The 18,786-nt window shown below is 54.3% G+C and overlaps 8 protein-coding genes across 8 annotated transcripts; 6 read left to right on the top strand and 2 right to left on the bottom strand.

Annotated features, from left to right (window-relative positions):
* Positions 1-391: 391 nt before the first annotated feature.
* On the top strand, positions 392-889 carry RHO25_002559 (uncharacterized protein; the record flags this gene model as incomplete). The annotated part of the gene is made up of 2 exons (XM_023598128.2): positions 392-754; positions 827-889. The coding sequence occupies 2 exons, from the start codon at positions 392-394 to the stop codon at positions 887-889; spliced, it is 426 nt and encodes a 141-aa protein (XP_023456327.2).
* Positions 890-1,259: 370 nt separating this feature from the next.
* On the bottom strand, positions 1,260-2,617 carry RHO25_002558 (uncharacterized protein; the record flags this gene model as incomplete). Its single annotated transcript, XM_065602271.1, has 3 exons — positions 1,260-1,382; positions 1,442-1,514; positions 1,587-2,617. The coding sequence occupies 3 exons, from the start codon at positions 2,615-2,617 to the stop codon at positions 1,260-1,262; spliced, it is 1,227 nt and encodes a 408-aa protein (XP_065458343.1).
* A 2,399-nt stretch (positions 2,618-5,016) lies between these two features.
* Positions 5,017-5,385, bottom strand: RHO25_002557 (uncharacterized protein; the record flags this gene model as incomplete). The annotated part of the gene is made up of 1 exon (XM_023598126.2): positions 5,017-5,385. The coding sequence occupies one exon, from the start codon at positions 5,383-5,385 to the stop codon at positions 5,017-5,019; it is 369 nt and encodes a 122-aa protein (XP_023456329.1).
* A 429-nt stretch (positions 5,386-5,814) lies between these two features.
* Positions 5,815-7,764, top strand: RHO25_002556 (uncharacterized protein; the record flags this gene model as incomplete). The annotated part of the gene is made up of 6 exons (XM_023598125.2): positions 5,815-5,847; positions 5,934-6,633; positions 6,688-6,801; positions 6,857-7,339; positions 7,396-7,430; positions 7,486-7,764. The coding sequence occupies 6 exons, from the start codon at positions 5,815-5,817 to the stop codon at positions 7,762-7,764; spliced, it is 1,644 nt and encodes a 547-aa protein (XP_023456328.2).
* Positions 7,765-7,791: 27 nt separating this feature from the next.
* On the top strand, positions 7,792-8,573 carry RHO25_002555 (uncharacterized protein; the record flags this gene model as incomplete). Its single annotated transcript, XM_065602270.1, has 2 exons — positions 7,792-7,910; positions 7,964-8,573. The coding sequence occupies 2 exons, from the start codon at positions 7,792-7,794 to the stop codon at positions 8,571-8,573; spliced, it is 729 nt and encodes a 242-aa protein (XP_065458342.1).
* Positions 8,574-9,122: 549 nt separating this feature from the next.
* On the top strand, positions 9,123-9,545 carry RPL29 (60S ribosomal protein eL29; the record flags this gene model as incomplete). Its single annotated transcript, XM_023598124.2, has 4 exons — positions 9,123-9,129; positions 9,183-9,234; positions 9,350-9,452; positions 9,510-9,545. 4 exons carry the CDS (start codon positions 9,123-9,125, stop codon positions 9,543-9,545), a joined length of 198 nt encoding a protein of 65 aa, XP_023456331.1.
* Positions 9,546-10,595: 1,050 nt separating this feature from the next.
* On the top strand, positions 10,596-12,660 carry RHO25_002553 (uncharacterized protein; the record flags this gene model as incomplete). The annotated part of the gene is made up of 2 exons (XM_023598123.1): positions 10,596-11,355; positions 11,405-12,660. The coding sequence occupies 2 exons, from the start codon at positions 10,596-10,598 to the stop codon at positions 12,658-12,660; spliced, it is 2,016 nt and encodes a 671-aa protein (XP_023456330.1).
* Positions 12,661-15,439: 2,779 nt separating this feature from the next.
* RHO25_002552 (uncharacterized protein) lies at positions 15,440-18,228 on the top strand (the record flags this gene model as incomplete). The annotated part of the gene is made up of 4 exons (XM_023598122.2): positions 15,440-15,453; positions 15,622-15,774; positions 15,879-16,475; positions 16,524-18,228. The coding sequence occupies 4 exons, from the start codon at positions 15,440-15,442 to the stop codon at positions 18,226-18,228; spliced, it is 2,469 nt and encodes an 822-aa protein (XP_023456289.1).
* Positions 18,229-18,786: the final 558 nt, after the last annotated feature.

The following is an 18,786-nucleotide window of genomic DNA, read 5'->3' as shown; positions in this document are numbered from 1 at the left end:
CGTCCACACCACCACGACACCTGCGCAGCCCTGTCTCCACATTTGAGCCTCTGAATCGGGACGGTTGACGTCGTTTTAGATGTGCCCAGTAGGGTTATCGCAGGCTACGCGAACTGTTGTGGCACGGTGTGAAGTGGACGATGATGTAGTTTGGCAATCTCGTGAGCTCGGTTGCCCTTGTCGCTGAAAGCAGGTATTCTGGACCATGAATCACGAACGTCGTGGAAACTAGATATATGCGATGCCTCCGCGGACGACTTTGGGGTTTCCTTCTTATCCTTCACAGCAGAGTACAGAGCTACAACCTACTTTTACAGAGTACTATTTCAAGAATCGACAAAGTAAGAAGAACAACAAATTACAATCACAACCAGAAGACCAAGAAAACAAAATGGCCATTACTCGCAAACACAACACCACAACCCGCACCTCGCGCACCACGGCAACAGGCAAGAAGCCTTCTCTCCTCTCTCGTCTTCGAAACAAGAATCAAGCCAAAGTCACAACTTCGCAATCTACGAACCCTATCACGGGCACGACGACCACGACGCAGAAGACCACCACTCATCCTAACGGAATTGGCTACAGAGGTCACGGGGGTCGTGGACCAATGGCTAGTAACCACGCAACACATTACACGACGGGCACTTCGGGGCCAGTGCACCACCATAAGAGGAAGACGAGCATGGGAGATAAGATCTCTGGAGCGTTGTTGAAGTTGAAGGGCAGTGCGACGGGGAGGAGTGGACAGAAGGTGAGTTCTTTATCTTGAGCTTTCGAGTGCGTGATATCGGCGTGGACTAAATGACTGACTTATCTCGAACAGGCTGCTGGTACTCGAAGAATGCATGGTACAGATGGCCGTGGCGCGAGAAGGACTTGTGTCTAAGGAAGGACCTTTATTGCTCAAATGCCATTAAGGGTACGGGAACGAGCATGTGACGACGAAGTAATGATTGACGGACGCGATTACTGTACGATCCGTGAATGTTGTATGATTAGGCGATACCCTTGTCTCTTTCACCGTTGTTTGAGAAGCGATGTATGAAATGAACAATTCATTGATCGAAGCTATATCAGATTCTCAAGATGTGTGTGTTCCAGCGCTTCCTCCCATGTGCACAAAATGACTCGCATAAACTGCCGAAAGATGTGATGAAGCATGAAGAACTCGCCGGACAAACACTGCACGCTCAGCCATCCTCTTCCAAAGTCGTCCCAACGAACTCCCAATCAGTGAATCAACGTGGATCGAACAATCAAGATATCTTCAACCCCGTAAGATCAATCCCTTCCACCTCATCCGGCTCGCGTCCATACTCGTCATAATATCTCTTTCTCTCCGGGTGTGTGAGAACGTCATAGGCTTTGTTGATTGCAATCTGTTCATTGCATGTGGTTAGTACTACGATCCAACGGAAACTCGTGAGAATTTGCTTACCCATCTTGAAGGAGCATCGGGATCCTCGGGATTTCGATTCGGATTGTGACGGAGGGAGAGACGTTCGAGTTGTCTGTGAGTGGGGATATTGTCAGCATGCTAGCCCACGTCCATTTTGTGATGTACATTTTGGTACTCAGCATACCTCTTCGCAAGAAGCAAAAGAACATCCGGATCAGTCGAAGGGTTGATATCTAGGATTCGATACAGCAATGGCCAGTCTGTCTTGCTCCATTCCGCATGAATTGCTTCATCGTCACTGTCATCGTAGTCGGCATACGAGTAGAACTGGTACTCGCCTGTTCCACTTGCAGAGGCGCGTTTATTACTGCTGCTTCTGCGGATAGGCTCCGAAGGAGAGGTAAATGGTGGGTGCACAGCCGGTGCAAAAGGTGATGGCATGCTTCTGAAAGATCTTGGAGAGGGTGGAGTTGGTGGAGTAGAGCTCATTGGAGCTGATGCGGGCATGATTGGTGAGGTTGGAGGAGGTGGAAATCTTGGACTCGTGGACATTGTCGGTGGCATGAAGGATGGCGGTCGCGTACGTTCCATGCTTTTCCGACTGCGACCTTGGCTACTGTCTACTCGTTCTAGTGAATGGTTGCTGGAGCGTGGTGACCGAGATGATGGCGGCGTTAATGTTGGATCGCTGCTGCTCGGACTGTATGTCGGTGTGTATGGCGGAGGTGGCGGGAGATTGCTACTTGTTCGTATCGGTATTGTATGAGGATTCTCAGCCGGTGTGTATCGTGCGCTGGCTTTGCTGATTCTTCGAGGTGTGCCGCCTAAAGGCAGAGTATCTTTGTAACCAGAATCTCGTCTTCTGCGCTGAAGCTCCTCTTCCAGATCTCGCAATTCTGCCAACTTCATTCCTGACTGGTCGCACTTAGCAAGTTGAGCGTTGAGTGCTTGTAGGAGTTCGCGATCAGTGGTCGTAAGTGCGTCTTGCGATTCTATCTTCTCGATTTTCTGTACGAGCTCCCTGGTCATGTCTTTATTGAGGTCTTCCATCATTTCTACTGTCTTCTCTGGCAAAACTCCTCCGTTCCTTAGATCTCTTCGGAGTTTGTCTGTACGTGACTGGAGCTCTTTCGTGGCTTCTCTGTCCAATTTGATAATCTGTCTCAATTCACACACATTCAAGCCGGCCGCTTGCAGTGCTGCCGTGGTTGGCATTTTGCCCTACTTTCTGTCAAATTGCAGTGAATATCGCAAACGCTGATTGTTACAGAGAGTCAGAGAGTGATGAGCAGGCGCAGAGGGCCTCTTTGCGAGTCGTGTTCGCTAGATCTCCAACTAGGAACATCCTCGTACAGTCGCATTCCTGCCAACAAAGCCGACATACACGTCAGCTGCGAGGGTGCTTCGCGGATACAGGGCGAGATACCACACTCCTGCCACCTTACACCACCCAATGACCCGTTGCTTGGATGGTGTGTGCAGTAGAATGCTCGGCGTGCGCTCCGCAGTGCCTTTGGGCTTCTGATACTTCCACGCGAACGTTGTGGAACCAGTGGATGCTGGGGTACACCGCCATTGTAACCCGACGATTGGCCACTGAGTGTGTGCTCCTCGGCACTTATGGTGCGAGCAATATGGAGCAAAAGCAAGTTCGTCGTAGACGAATGCACTACTGTTGCCTGGGTCGCGGACCGACCTACCACTTTGAGCGCAGATTCTTGGGCGCTCGTCCATAGTATTGGGGTATCCCGGTACGAGGAGTTTCTATGCGTGCAAGTCCGAATCTTCACTGGAACGTTGTCTATCACAAACACGTATCACGTCTCACCTGGTGAGTCTTGTACTACGCACTTTCGTGATGTAGCCGAGGCTCCGGAGCGGGCAAGGCGTTCTAGGCGCGGACTTAGTGAAGGATTGTAGGTATATCTGTTAGAGCATCCTGGCTGCGCTTCCTCCTGGAACATGTTTCGCCACTGCAGGATTTGTCAAAAGCCATGTGGTACAGGGACCTCTCCGAAGATGCGTAGAAGACTAACCAGCTACGCAGGTTCTGCTAAGGCTTATCGAGGCGCCAGTCTCTCGAAGTGGTTGCTGCATGCGCTTGTTCATGCGAGCGGAGATGGCCGATCAGTATGGCGTGCAGCAGAGAGCCTGATCCAAAATCGCAGCGGAATGCCTGCAATTGACGCCTTCGATAGGCATTGATATCCAGTACCTGTCAGGATCGATACGCTCGCATCGCAGTGAAGGCTTGTCCAGGCTTCAGGTGTCCAGCGCGGTTTTCCTATTGGCATTCAGAAGGTACGGAGAAACTCGTATCTGCCTTACAGTAAAAGGCACTTCCATCGACATTCGCGTGCCCTGCAAGATTCTGCGTTGATATCGAGCAGAACTCGGAAGTCCAGTACTCAACCAAATTCGAGCCCCTCTGCGATCTGGAGATGCGAGGAATGAGTCAACGACATACATGAGGTCTTGCCACCAGCAGCCAAATCTTCGACGTCAGGATATGAGAGTGCCTCCTGCGAAACGGCCGCGATTTTCAGATGTGTGGTCTGCGGTTTGCAGAGTGGACGGAAATGGTGACGCTGAAATCTGGAGTGCACCGCTTCGCCAGATGAGCTCAGGGGCCCAAGTCGGTTTCGGCGTACTGGATGTCAGTTTCGTGGAGGAAGATATAGCAGGAAGTCTGTGTTTGCAGGTCCTTCAGATGCGCCTTTCTCGACTGCGCGAAGTTAGTTTTGACACCACGTCCTCTCCCAGGCACGTTCGCACTTCCAACAAGAGATAATCAGCAAGAACTTGCGTCGCATACAATCAAGAAGACCACGCCCATAACCAAAACGCCAGAGCTTGCACCTACAAGTCAGTGTACAACACGGCAGGCGGCCAAGTGACAGCCATCCCTGGAGCACCGAAAGAATACAGGCACAGTCAGGTCTTCAAAAATTGAGGCTCATGATGATATTGCATATATTTGATATGCCTCACTACCTCACGATGGTGTTGTGCCGAACTGCTTTCGACCGGGAATATGCGGACGCTAAACACACGCATGCACGTGCGGAGCCGCTAGAATCGAGTGCCAAGCATTTCACATGGCAACGGAAGTTGTGGCTCCGCGGCAGCGTCTGCGACTTCGGCGATATCGTGTCGGCGAGGACTGTCTCACATCGTGGCGTGCAGATGTTCAAGGCACCGTAGCCTATAGCGGTCGGTGTGCGTTGTCGTGGTATATGCTCCAGAAGTTGTGGCAGCCCAAGACAAATCTCGATGCAGTGAGTGGACGGCCGGAGTGCACCAGAAATTTTGTGGGTCCGGTCTAGGTCCTGCGAATTTGTAAATTTATGCGATTGTGCATGAGCACAAGAGAAAATCGCAGAACTCTCGGAATGGGTGACAGACGTCCAGGCAGAGGCTACTCTCGAGATCCAGAGACGCATGTTGACGCCGCAGATCGATGGCCGATCAGCGAACCAGTATAGCTTGAGCAGCAGGATCCAACAGCAGGAATACGTTGACAGGTCGCATCCAAAGAGCACATTGTGCTGAATCCGACGCGTAGGGAACCGAAAGTGCTTTCAGTCTCTGTGGGGGCTGATGAGACTGAATCTTCATCGAATGTCTTCATCCGTAACGTCCTCCATGTCCTCTTCCACGATCTTCTTGTCGGTGTCTGTCCGCAACCCAATTGCCGCTTCTGCCGCCTTCTGTGTGTGTGGTTCCTCCTTCAGTTGCTTGACGCGTCTCTTGTGTGGTTTGCCTTTGCTATGGCGCTGGTAGTTGGTCTCTGACTCGAACCACTTTGCGCATTCCGTGCAATACCACTCGCCGAACCCGGGCAGATCCTCCAACGCTTTGGTGTCCTTGAACTGCTGAAGGTGCTTTTGGTCCTGCTTGTCGGCGTAGATCTGATCGATGTCACGGATCGCGGCATACCGCCTCGCCTTCCTCTTGCTGTTTGCGCCTCTGATTGCAGGCATGGCGTGCGATTTTCAGAGCTGCGCCGCGCCGGTGTCGGTCTCGAATTGAGTCTGTAGTGGTCGAGCGCCTGTGTCGGTGCTGCGAGAGGTGTTCTGATTGTGTCTGGAAACTTTGGTTTGCATGCAACGCAGCGCACACAGCGAGATCGGACCGCTTCCTCGTCTCGGCTGGGCGCGACGCAAATTCTTCTTGACCTGGAGACCACGCCGTGCCGGGGGGTGTAGCCGAGGAAAGGAACGACGGAAGAGCGCTAGCCAATCACATTTGCTTACTTTTGAGCTCCATTTCTCTACTCTTTGCCGGCGTCTTGTTACGTCTTCTCTTGATATCCGCACCTTTCGCACTTCAGGTCTGCCCTCCGACCTGACAGTCCTCTCCTCTCTTGCAGCTTTGTTGGGACACTGCCTCTCAGCTGAGCGTCTTTCAGGATGTTGGCGCAACGACTCGCAGCGCGACAGCTGGTATGTTTGCTTCTGATAAGAGCTTGCGCACCCGCACAACGCGCCATTGAACGCCGGGAAGAGAGACTGACACTCGCTCACTACAGCCCCGGCTGGGTCGCCGGACCTTCGCTACCGTCAATGACTCCCCTCTCACCAAGAAGGTCGAGATGACCAATTGGGAGAAGGGCCACTACATCAACTACGCGGGCATGAACGAGAACCTGAACATTGTGCGAAAGCGACTGAACAAGCCTCTCACATACGCCGAGAAGATCCTGTACTCGCACTTGGACGATCCGCATGGACAGGAGATTGAGCGTGGAAAGAGCTATCTCAAGCTCCGCCCAGACAGAGTTGCTTGCCAAGATGCCACAGCTCAGATGGCCATCCTGCAGTTCATGAGCTCGGGTATGGATGCTGTTGCCACACCCACCACTGTGCACTGCGATCACTTGATCGAGGCACAAGTTGGTGGCGAGAAAGATTTGGCGCGTGCATACGACATCAACCGAGAGGTGTACGATTTCTTGAGCTCTTCATGTGCCAAGTACAACATTGGTTTCTGGAAGCCAGGTTCTGGTATCATTCACCAGATCGTGCTCGAAAACTACGCTTTCCCAGGTGGTCTCATGATCGGTACCGACTCTCACACTCCAAACGCTGGTGGTCTTGGTATGGCCGCCATTGGTGTTGGTGGCGCTGATGCCGTCGATGTCATGGCCAGCTTGCCATGGGAGCTCAAGGCACCAAAGGTCATCGGTGTCAGGCTTACCGGAAAGATGAGCGGCTGGACTGCACCAAAGGGTGAGTTATAATCATCAAAGCGGGCTGCACTGAACGTGTACTAACCGTTTGTAGACATCATCTGCAAGGTCGCTGGTATCCTCACTGTCAAGGGTGGAACTGGTGCCATCGTCGAGTACCACGGACCTGGAACTGAGAACCTGAGCTGTACTGGAATGGCCACTATTTGTAAGTTCCGAGTTTCATGAATGCATACAGGAGTGTGCATTAACAAGAGAGACAGGCAACATGGGTGCTGAAATTGGTGCCACCACCTCGCTCTTCCCATTCAACGACCGCATGTACGACTACCTCGCCGCCACCAAGCGCCAACACATTGGCGACTTCGCTCGTGGCTACGCCGCCGAGCTCCGCGAGGACGAGGGCGCCGAGTACGATGAGCTTATCGAGATCAACCTGAGCGAGCTCGAGCCACAAATCAACGGACCTTTCACCCCAGATCTTGCTACCCCAATCAGCAAGTTCGCAGACGCTGTCAAGGAGAACAAGTGGCCACAAGAGCTGAAGGTTGGTCTGATCGGATCCTGCACAAACTCCTCGTACGAGGATATGAGCAGAGCTGCGGCCATTGCTCAGGATGCGCTTGACCACGGTATCAAGGCCAAGGCTCTCTTCACAATCACACCTGGTTCTGAGCAAATCCGCGCTACTTGCGAGCGCGACGGTCAACTCAAGACTCTCGAGGAATTCGGTGGCATGGTTCTTGGTTCGTGAATCGCTTTCTCTGGATTTATGCGGCTTTCCGAGCTAACAGGTGTGCAGCTAACGCATGTGGTCCATGTATCGGACAGTGGGATGTGAGTTTACTCCACCATTTGTGCAGCCTGAGAACTACTGCTGACCTTTTCACAGCGCCGCGACGTCAAGAAGGGCGAAGCCAACTCGATCATCTGCTCGTACAACCGAAACTTCACTGGTCGTAACGATGCCAACCCAGCCACACACTCCTTCGTTGCCTCTCCTGACATGGTCGTTGCCATGACCCTCGCTGGCGACCTTACATTCAACCCGCTTACCGACACCCTTAAGGACAAGGATGGCAAGGACTTCAAGCTCAAGGAGCCAACTGGTGACGGTCTGCCCACTCGTGGGTATGATCCAGGTATGTTTTTACTCACGAACATGATTTGAGCACATGAAACTAACGACCCCATCGGTATGGACACTTATCAGCATCCACCGGAAGATCGCGCCGCTGTCAAGGTTGCGGTCTCGCCAACCTCCGATCGTCTGCAGCTGCTCGAGCCTTTCGAGCCATGGAATGGCCAGGACGCGAAGTAAGAGCTTCACCCTCATTCATTAACCGTCTTAAACTGACCACGATACGCAGGAACGTCCCAATCCTGATCAAGGCTCAAGGCAAGACCACTACTGACCACATCTCTATGGCCGGCCCATGGTTGAAGTACCGTGGCCACTTGGACAACATCTCGAACAACTTGCTCATCGGTGCCATCAACGAGGCCAACGGTGAGGCCAACAAGGTCAAGAACCAGGACACCGACAACTGGGACGCCGTTCCAGCAGTGGCCCGTCAGTATAAGAAGGAGGGTGTCAAGTGGGTCGTCATTGGCGACTGGAACTACGGAGAGGGCTCATCCCGTGAGCACGCTGCTCTCGAGCCTCGCCACCTTGGTGGCCTTGCCATCATTACCCGATCGTTCGCCCGTATTCACGAGACCAACTTGAAGAAGCAGGGTATGCTTCCTTTGACCTTCCAGAACCCAGAAGACTACGACAAGATCAAGCCAGATGACCGTATCGACCTCAAGCTCACCGATATTGGTGTTGGCAAGCCTGTTACCATGACTGTGCACCCAGCTGCTGGTGGTCAAGCTTTCGATATCACACTTGTGCACACATTCAACGAAGGACAACTGGAGTGGTTCAGGAACGGCAGTGCGCTGAACACCATGGCCAAGAAGGCGGCTCAGAAATAAGTTGATCTTGAACGAGGATCAGGATGAGAAGAGGAGTGAATGACAAGAGGTATGAAAGCAACGACTTTCGGATCGTCGTAATGATACACAGAACGGGCGGCATTCGTCGCCTCGTGCATTACATGCGTGGGAGGCAGTGGCCAGCGCGGTCAGCGACGAGACTGTAGCATTGTGCATATTTATTTCAGGCGCGTTTGGTCGTTCCGGAGGGGATCATGTATTGTGACAATGAACTTTTAAGACCAAAATCTTCTCCTTGACAGTCCAGCTGCGATGCACCAGATTTTAACGCCATGTTGCCATGTTGATTGGTGTTTATACGCGAAGAAGTCAGTGCTGAATAAGTGCAGCAATGCCAACCTGAGATGTGCTTCCCAGCGTGGAGGTGAAGATGTTGTATCTCTCTGTCATGCCTGAGGCCGACACTTCGGCGAGACGGCCACCGACTTGGCGCCAAGTGGAAAATCAAGCGCACCTGCCGCAATCACACTGCCAAAGCTCACCTCCGACGACAGAACCTCGCAGCACGTTCGCACAAATACCGTCGCCATGGCCAGTATGTGCGCCGACAGAGATGCAGTCTTGGAATTATACTGACCAGATGCGCAGAGTCAAAGAACTCGTCTCAGCACAACCAGGCTAAGAAGAACCACAAGAACGGGTACGACTCAACCACACCGAACGAACGAGGATGCATCGAGCATACGAGCGCCGTTGAGAGGAGGAACAAATGAGCTGGGGTCGAGAGAATTGCGCTGACGGAGGAACGTGAACAGTATCAAGAAGCCAAAGACCAACCGATACCCTTCGCTCAAGGGAACCGACCCTAAGTTCCGGAGAAACCACAGACATGCTCTTCACGGCACCATGAAGGCATTGGTGCGTGCAGATCATTTGCACTTGGACATCAATGGACAACGCTGACAACTGGAGCAGAAAGAGGTCAAGGAAGGCAAGCGCGATGCGGCATAAATGAATTTTGTCCATTGAGTTTTGCTTTTCACTACTGCTGGGACCTGGAGCATACCACACGGCGGTCTGACATTACGGCTTCGACACGAGAGCATGCCATGGCGCAAAAGCGAGAGAAGGGATGGAAATGGCATTGCGAGAAGGGAGATACCTGCCTGCTTGAGAAAGGCCTCATGACGAAGGTAGCTGAATTGCATGCCTGAACTGACAAGTCCGCCTTCTCCACCACGAACCTCTCACCAAAAGGTAAGCTGCGGCGGTACCAGGCGCGTCTACCACTCGGACCTCGGGTTGCGCTCTCCGATCCATGGTGTTTCTCCCTTTCCTTCTTTGTTCTATCCCACGGCAGCAGTGTGTACAACGCCTCGCACAATCTCCATGCTTCAGCGTTGAAGGAAAATCTATCATGCCAAGATTGAGTCTTTTCGGAGCATACCATGTCATTACCAAACACAAACGCTGTTTCTGTCGGCGTTTGTGCATGAAGACTGTGGTTACAGACCATTGATACAAAGCTTCTTTCTCTGTGAAGAGGGGGAAGCCGATCGAGAAGAGTAGGTAGCTACGCAATTCGAATTTGTTGACCTTGCCCTACGCTGTGCTTCTCATCTTCTTTGGCAGAACACTGTCCTCTACTGGAGCGCCATTTGCATGAATACGTGCAGTCGTGAGCGAGCGCCTGACGCTCGCATGATAGACATCTGAGTACCACTGATATGATGCACAGACACTTGCGTTGCCAACGACAGGAAGGGGCGAGCTCGAGGTCCGCGCCTCAGTTGAGAATGCAGCACAAGTCACGACAATCTTCACGTCCCATTCACATCGGTATCAAGAATGAGCGCAACTGTCTGCTCAGTTGCTGTGCCGCGTCCATATCGGTTTCCTCGCCACTTCAGCCGACACTCCCCTCGCAGGCAACGTTCTTTCCCTCCATGCGCAGGACGCACTAGCGGCGCTTCACGCTTCCCCCTTCTGCAAGCAAACAGCAGCAGCGACGAGACGCACCCAACGTCACTTCATCTCCCCAACACCACCTCATCGCTCCCAATGCCTTCTCTCTTACTCCCCGCTCCTCCACCACCACACTGCGCCACCGCCCGCACGCGCAAGACGACGACACAGGTCGACCTGACCACCGCCATGGCCGACATCCAACAATGGCGACGCAAGATTCAGCCGGCGAGATCTCGCACTCCAGCCACGCCCTTTCCCGATCACGAAGAACCCGATGACTACTTCACCTCCACGACGCCCAAGAAGCGCATCAAACCAAAGTTGTCGTCCTACTTTGGCCACAACCAGAAATCATCATTGCAGGGAGACGTGGCGACATCTACGGAGCTGCCAGCGTGGCCACCAGACCAGTTCTATCCTGATCCGAAGCCTGAAGAAGTGCTGGACGAGATGATGTGTACACTCATGGCATCTCTCTACAAGCCACTCGACCCTCGCCACAACAGCTCACTCATGTTGGTTTTCGAAGCATACAGAGACCTGATCGACGAAAAAGCTCGACTTCAGCAGCGACTTGGAGCTGAAGTTGCATCGAACAAGGCTCTGGTCGCGAAGCTCAACATGGCCGAGAAGGACTGGGAAGATGAGAAGCAAGACTACAAAGACGAAGTTAAGCGACTTGAAGTGCTCCTGGCAAAAGCTAGTAAGCGTGGTGTCGCGGAAGTCACGCTTGCACGTCAAGAAAGCAGGCTCCATGGGCATCAGTCCCGTGGACTTCACAAAAAGGAGACCATTTTCGAGCTCCTCGAAAAATCAAACTTGTACGATGACAAGACTTGGGACAGTCAGCGAGGTGAGTCGCAGACCAACATTCCGACATACGCATGCTAACAGAATTGCAGCAACGATGAAGCCCATTGTTCAGTCTCCTTCCAACAAAGACATTCAGGCTTCGCAACAGTTGGCACAGAAGAAGTCCATGACACACCTTCATGCAGAGCTCCCGTTTGGCACGCCACCAACGAGCGACATTCGTTTCTCGTTGACCAATCCATCGTTGGAACAAGATTTGCGCAAGCTTACCAGCCGAAAGCGCGCTGACACCGGGTCGACAACGCAAAGCGACTCGGAGGACACCTTCTCCACATTCAGTTGCGAAGAGCTCGTATCTCCGGACCAACCAGCACTACAATTTCTGTCGCAAGACGAAGATTATGTGTCCATTGCAAAAATTGCCGAATCACTCGCTCGCCGCCGCAGAATGGATCCTGCCCAAATCATGCCCCAGCTCTTAACGATGTTCAATGCACAGGTTCTTGACAGCGGCAAAGCAGTCAGTATGCCAACAGCTCTTCCGCATGCTAACAACCCCTGGCCGGCGCGGACGACATCGATGCTGGCGGCGACAAATGCTGCGCCATCAAGACATCGCACTGTGATGTCGAAAGCGTCAGGCTTTCTGCAGAAACTCGTGCCCCAGCTCAACATGGACCCAAGCACTGGCCCTGAAGCAATTCGCAGATTCTCCTTCGAGCCAGGAGACGACTCTATTCCCGCTGGCAATCAGCCCCAGGCTTCGTGCTCTGATCACAAAGATCGCGTTCTGCGAAAGACTGTTTCAGCGTATGCGTTAAGAGGGCCCGACATGGCCACTGCACCCCGCTCTTTGTCGCCTGTTGCCCAAAGCCCAACGGCGTCCACGTTGGGTGATGTGCGAGTTGGTCCGTTTTCGAGAATTCCAACACCAGTCTTCAGCTCTGGCTCACTCGCCAGGCCAAGACAGGAACGAGAGGATTCAGCAGCCAGTTTATTGACTGTCATTCAACAGAACGATGAAAAGTGTCGTGCCAGATCGGTGAGCAGCTCGCCATCAGGCAGTCGAATCAATCTTGCTCGTGCAGCGCACGAAGTGCTCACCATACAGAGCCCCGTGCCTCGACCTATCTCCAATGAAAGTGACATTTTACGGGGTCACTCCAACTCGCTACGTGGCCCTGGTCTGACTGCAGGCACAGCCCGTGGTACTCACATCCGGCCAGACATCTCTCCGCGAGGGCAGTCCATCAAGAGACAAAGTACGCAGCACCTTCGCAGTAGTTACACCGCGTCTTCGGTCAGCATCGATGTTCGACAGGAGAATACGCGGCCCGCAAATTGAGTTCTAGGCTACTGAAGTGCACAGCGCTGCTGCCGATAGGACTCGGATTTGATCGATGGTATGCAAGTCCACGAGGCACTGTGGCTTTGCTCATTGGCATATGCGGTAGTTGCCACTCGCATACCAGGCGAAATGAATCACCCGCATTAGCTTTCAACCGCAACAACCAATTATCTTGACAGCGCCGCTCCAATAGTTCGCAGCGCGGCAGGTCTGGGGCAGCAAGTGCCAAGTCTGCCAAACGGTATGTGTTACAGCTGGCCGTCAGGCTCACACTCGAGGAATCTCTCAGCCACTATGGCTCGGCGCACATGCACATGCAGCATTACAGTCGGTCAACCAGCGAGCCAGCGCTGGGATGGAAGCTGTGCTGGCAGACACAGCATTGACGTTGACGCGCTTGCGACGACCCGCTATAGGCATGGATCATCGTTATCGGCAGGGGTCCATTTCGTCAAGCGTGTTTCAGCATTCATGATACAGGCACTCTCACAGCATGTACCTAGGAGGTACAATGTTTGCAAAAAGTTCTGCCTGAAAACGTCAGTATGGATCGAATGTCTGCCCTTAGTTCGACAACACGTGCGAACACCATCGCTACGAAGTGTTCCCGAAGAACATCTCCAATGCTCGCCGCCCTTCCTCTTCAGCGATCCTCAGGCCTAGGCCTTGCGGACAGTCCGTTCTTCAGCAATCTGCTCGGTCTGACGGTCCGCTGTCGTCCTTTGCACAGTCAACATGACGCACATGTTGGGCATGGGTGTGGCTGCTCGAGCACGGTGAAGCATGCAGGCACGCTTTGATCTTCGACATCGTTGCCACATCGTCTCGAAGATCAGCGCAAGGTCGTGCAGTGTGTTGGGGCACCACGTCAGCGGTGGGCGGACACAGTGAGTGATGGAGCTGCCTAGATCCATACAGCAGACGCAAGTGAGGGGTGGTGCATTGCACAGCCACAATCGCGAAGGAGTATTCCGTCCTCGTGGCACAAATTCCCGACTGCCACAGCGCGGCTGGAGAGGATGTGTCGGCGTCGGGCCGGCGTGGCAGCTGACGGCTTTCGTGGTGACGACGCGCTTGTGCTTTGTCGGACAGCCATCCGAACTGATGCGATTTCTGCGACCGTCGTTGTCGCTGGAAGGAATTCTCGCGACCCACTGCTCGCGACGCACATCGACGATCCACTCACGGCATCCACGACTGTGAAGATGGGTATATGGGAGTCGAATTTCCAGTGCCCCACGACTCGGCTCCGAGCTGCTTGTGATTCCTACACGCTCCGAACACTGGTCACTCGTGCAGTTGCACACCGTCACGCGCACACAAGCTCTTTCCACAGGCTAGAGCAGTATGGTGAGAGGTACTTCTGTACAGCAGCGGTATCGCAGGCACATACACAGGATGCCATCACGTGTTATTCTTTGACAACGTTCGCTGGCTGCGGGCAATGATTGCGGCCGGAGGTGCAGCAATGAATGGAGCATCACATTCTATGCTCATTTCGGCTACTGAAAGTGACTAGGTGAAGAACAGGCGGAGGTTCCGTCGAGGACTTCAGCCACTCACAGGTGGGTGTTTCGCATACAAAGCTTCTTTCTGCAGCATCACAGGCAAGTGGCATCGACAGACGGTATGCGCGATCTAGCGGAGCGTGCCATGGCCCTGGGCGTCAATACCGTCAGACCTCTTACAGGCTATTGACGACCCGATCACGTCGGTAGCCGCTGGTGCAACGCCGACGGACTGCCGGGTTGTGCCAACTACTCCATCTCATCGCAGGGCGAAAAATTCGACGCACAGCAAGTCATTGCACGTCACAGCTTCACTGCCTCGTAACTGTTGATGCGCACCGCACGGATCTCTCGATGCCGATGACATTCATGCACAACGAAGCAATGAAGGTGGCTCGGCCTGGGCGTTGCTCGCCCGCACGACTCCGAAGACGTGCTCCACCGTATTTCGCCAAGTGGCTCGATATGAGTGTGATCCCAATGCTTGGAAGCTGGACTGCGGACCAGTCACGCCAGTGTCCAGAAGGTCCGCTCGCGTGTCGAAGGATCGCAGCAGTTTGCAGTCGACCAAGTGGCTCACGCGGGCTACTAAGCGACCATCGATCCTCGCACGCGGCACGTTCTTGAGCTTTACATTGGCGCTATGCCGCAGGCCGCAGGAAGAGTGGCAGCAGCTTGGAGATCAGAGCGTCGTTGGGCGGGGACGGAGCAGACATACGAAACGAGCCACAATGAGCACAAGGAAGCAACTAGCATTAGTTGCAGCGTCCCGCGTTGCATCGAGCCAGAGCCAGAGCCAGCACATGTGGCGTCGTCGCCACAGCTGTGGCGCAGGCGAGAATGATGAGTGATCGGCAAGCTCGCTTGCGTTTCTCGTGCTCTCGTGGCCGGCGGGCACAGGGCAGGCGGTCGAAGAGCATGGAAGGGATGGCGAGCGCGGACGAGCCGTGTCATTGCGTGTCGCTATAGGCAGCGTACCCTGATCGATCGCGACGTGCTGCAGAGTATGTGAGAGCTGCCGGCGGAGTGTCGAAGCGCACGCTAGAAAGTCACGGCCGGACAGGGGTCGTTCAGAATGCAGTCTGGCGCCGCTCTTATTCTCATGGGAGCCCCAGCGCCCATCTGCTGTGGCTGAACATAATCTCTCCTCCAGTTTCACCACGGCGCAGCACGCTCGACTTCCACACCCTCCGCCCAGCGCGCCTTCTTTCATGCTCCTCCAAACAACCTCGCGACGGCGCTGCTGCTAGAGTGCTCCTCTGCTGGCCATGTTCCGCAATCGGTGAGTAGAGAAATGGCGAGGCGCGGTCGCAGTCAGCTCGCCAGCCCGCTGGCCGGACAGCCTCCACTGCCACATCGATCGTCTCCGGCGTTGCGCAACTGGGAACTCTATCACGCTGCGGCGCGGAGACACACCACAACACCCATACTGACGGCGATACCATAGCAGGAACTCCCAGAAGCCCAGCGACGACCTGTACCGCAACTTCAAGGCCAATTTCCCAACCCTCGGCGGCAACAGTGCGCCGGCGACCAGCGACGCTGCCCAAGCGCCGCCGACGACTTCGCTCGCGGAAGCGCTCGACATCCCGTTGAACCCGCGGTAGGCCTCTCCCTGTCGGCGTGCTGGAAATACCCAGCACCGATCAACGCGGTCTGCGTGGCAGGCAACTGCGCATTATGAACGAGCACTGACATGCGCTCCAGACCTCTCGACAATCAGAGTCAGCCGCACGATATCAAGGATGCCGACCCCACCCCCCGAGGCTCCAACGAGCCGTGGAATTTTGGCACTTCTGGTCTAACACCGTCCCTCATGGATCCCAATAGCCACAGCTTCAACATGTTCGCCAACCAAATGCCGGGTTACTACACGCCCACGCCCGGCGGCACCAACACCCTCTATCACAACCAAGCCGGCGACCTGCACACGCCCACCTTCGGCATGGGATTGGGCACGCCGCTATCGATGCCAACTTCAGAGAGCGCCTTGCATGCTGGCCAGCAAGGCGCACCGTTTCATGGCTTCCAGCCCGGCTTGCCTCAGCACATGCAACAACCGCAGCAGCAACAATTCCAGAACATGAACCCTTTCCACATGCACCAGCAGGGCTTTGCGCCATCGCAGTTCTCACATCAGAACAGCTTCGATGACTTGCAAGGGCCGGTTGGAGACTCGCCTGTCGACGACATGGGTCTGGACATGGGCCTGCCACATCCACACCAATCGCCCGACATGCTCTTTCGGCCGCCCAACATGCATACCACGATGCAACCGCCCCCGCTGCATCCATCCGCTGAGAAGTGCGTATCCAGACAACACAACACGAGCGAGACTAATATAACTTCTAGGTTCCGCTACCATGTCACGCTGAATGCGCCCACTGCGATGATCAAGCATGCCGATGAGATTCCCGTGACATACCTCAACAAAGGCCAGGCGTACACGCTGAACGTCGTCGACACGCACACACAACAAGGTGCGCCCGCGTCACGATACCGGACCTACGTGCGCGTGTCGTTCGAAGATGAACAGCAGCGACAGAAGCCGGCGGCCTGCTGGCAATTGTGGAAAGAAGGCCGAGGTACCAACGAAGCGCATCAACGCGGCGGTCGCTTACAAGCAGTCGAATACGTCGACTCTGGTCAGCTTGGAGGCGCCGAGGACCCGTCAAAACCGAAGGTCGACCTCGAATGTTCGTCTTTCGACGGCTTCTGCGTGACCTGGTCACCTGCCAACGGCGCTGCCGAATGTCCCATATCAGTGCGCTTTAACTTCTTGTCCACCGACTTCAGCCATTCCAAAGGTGTCAAGGGTATTCCAGTCCGGTTATGTGCGAAGACGGAAGCAATCGATGAGGCGACACTTACGCCATCACAAGCGACCGGATCAGAAGTGTGCTACTGCAAAGTCAAGCTGTTCAGAGACCACGGCGCAGAACGAAAGCTGTCCAACGATGTCGCCCATGTCAAGAAGACCATCGACAAGCTCAATCAGCAAATAGCACAGATCGAGTCCGGGATGCGGGACTTGAGCAAAAGGAAGAGAGCTGGATCTCTGGCGCAAAAGCCTGGTATGGACAGGCCCGGCAAGGTGCCCAAGCACCGAAGAACGTGGTCGGTCACTTCTGCGACATCGAACGGCGGCCGTGGAAGCGCAGAAGAGGATCTTCACATGAAATTGATGACACTGCAAGACATGTTCACGTCAACACGACCTGCCAGTGTATTGTACCTTCGCGGCGAAGACGGCGACGATCCAGACGCCTACCCCGTCAAGCTCACTGGAGACATCGACCTGGTACGGACAGATTCTGCGGACACGGCGAACTGGGATAAGCACAGCGACGGCAAGAACGAGTCTTCGATGGTATCGCCCACACCGAGTTCCAACTCCCTGATTGGCAGTCGCAAAGACTCGACGATGCAGCAGCCCACGCCTGTCGGAGGACCATCGCGACAATCATCGAACGAGTGGCGCAATAACCCGCAGACAGCGACCATGGACATCCAGCCGACAATACCGGAACAGCTCCACAGCCCACCAGAAAATGCGCCTGTGAAGGTGCAGATCAAATCATCAGAGGCTGCGGCCGTTTCTGGCTGGATCGAGGCGGTCGGAGTTGACCCTAGTTACCGGCCACCTCCACCCAGGGCTGTCAAACCGGTTGCGTGCTTCTATGTCCAGCCACATGTGTCCGGCCGAGCGCCGTCCGATAACCACTATCGCGCCATTTACCTGATGAAGCGAACGCTCAAAGATTTTACCAATGCGCTCGCCAGGAAGTGCAACATCGAGCCGACCCAAGTGTTGCGCACATACCGGATCACCGAAAATGGTCTCAACGTTTTCTTCGACGACGAATGCATCGATGAACTGGCCGAAGGACAGGATATGACCGCCGAATTCTGCGAGGTCCAACTCGACGACGACGATGCTCCGGTAAAGGCCGAACGAGAGTGGGACGCTGGGCCCACCGACATTCAATGCGACGGCGAACTTCCGACGACGGAAAATGTGAATTCTCACGGCTACGAGCTCAAATTGCTATTTTGATTTGCTTTCAGCGATGAACTTGCGACTCTCCTACATTGAGGAGCCCATCTCCTCCGCTCCTTGGTTTCTAATCGCACGACACGAGCAACACGACGAACGAAACAAACGCATCATATCGCATGAAACGGGAAGCGTGTACATGAATTGGGACGGTTTCTGCGGAATTTTCTTCCTATCCTTGTGCCTCCTTCGGCTAGATATCGCCCGCCTGCGATTGAGAAGGCAGCCTCTTTTTTCCTTCTTCTGAGATACCACATGGCCTACGAATTTGAGGCGAAACCTTTTTACTTTTACTGTTCTTCTCATCATTCTGAATAACTGGAGATACCCACACCTGCGATTAACCGGGATGGCTCTGGAGAATTTGCTCGGGTCAGGAACGCGCGCAGAAAGAGATTAATACATGGATGGGATGGGATTGTTGGGAGGCGGGAGGGAAATGTGGCGATCGGGGATCTTTCCTACTGTATTGTCTCTTGGGTCTGCGGTGGCGTATAACCTCATCAGCGGTGGCGGGACTCCACTGCTGCGGCGGGAATCACACACGGGAAAATACTA

The sequence above is a fragment of the Cercospora beticola genome, chromosome 2, assembly GCF_033473495.1.
Source record: "Cercospora beticola chromosome 2, complete sequence".
In the NCBI taxonomy this organism is placed as follows: Eukaryota; Fungi; Ascomycota; class Dothideomycetes; order Mycosphaerellales; family Mycosphaerellaceae; genus Cercospora; species Cercospora beticola.
The sequence above is the reverse complement of the archived record's forward strand: the minus strand, read 5'-3'. Positions and strand labels throughout refer to the sequence as shown.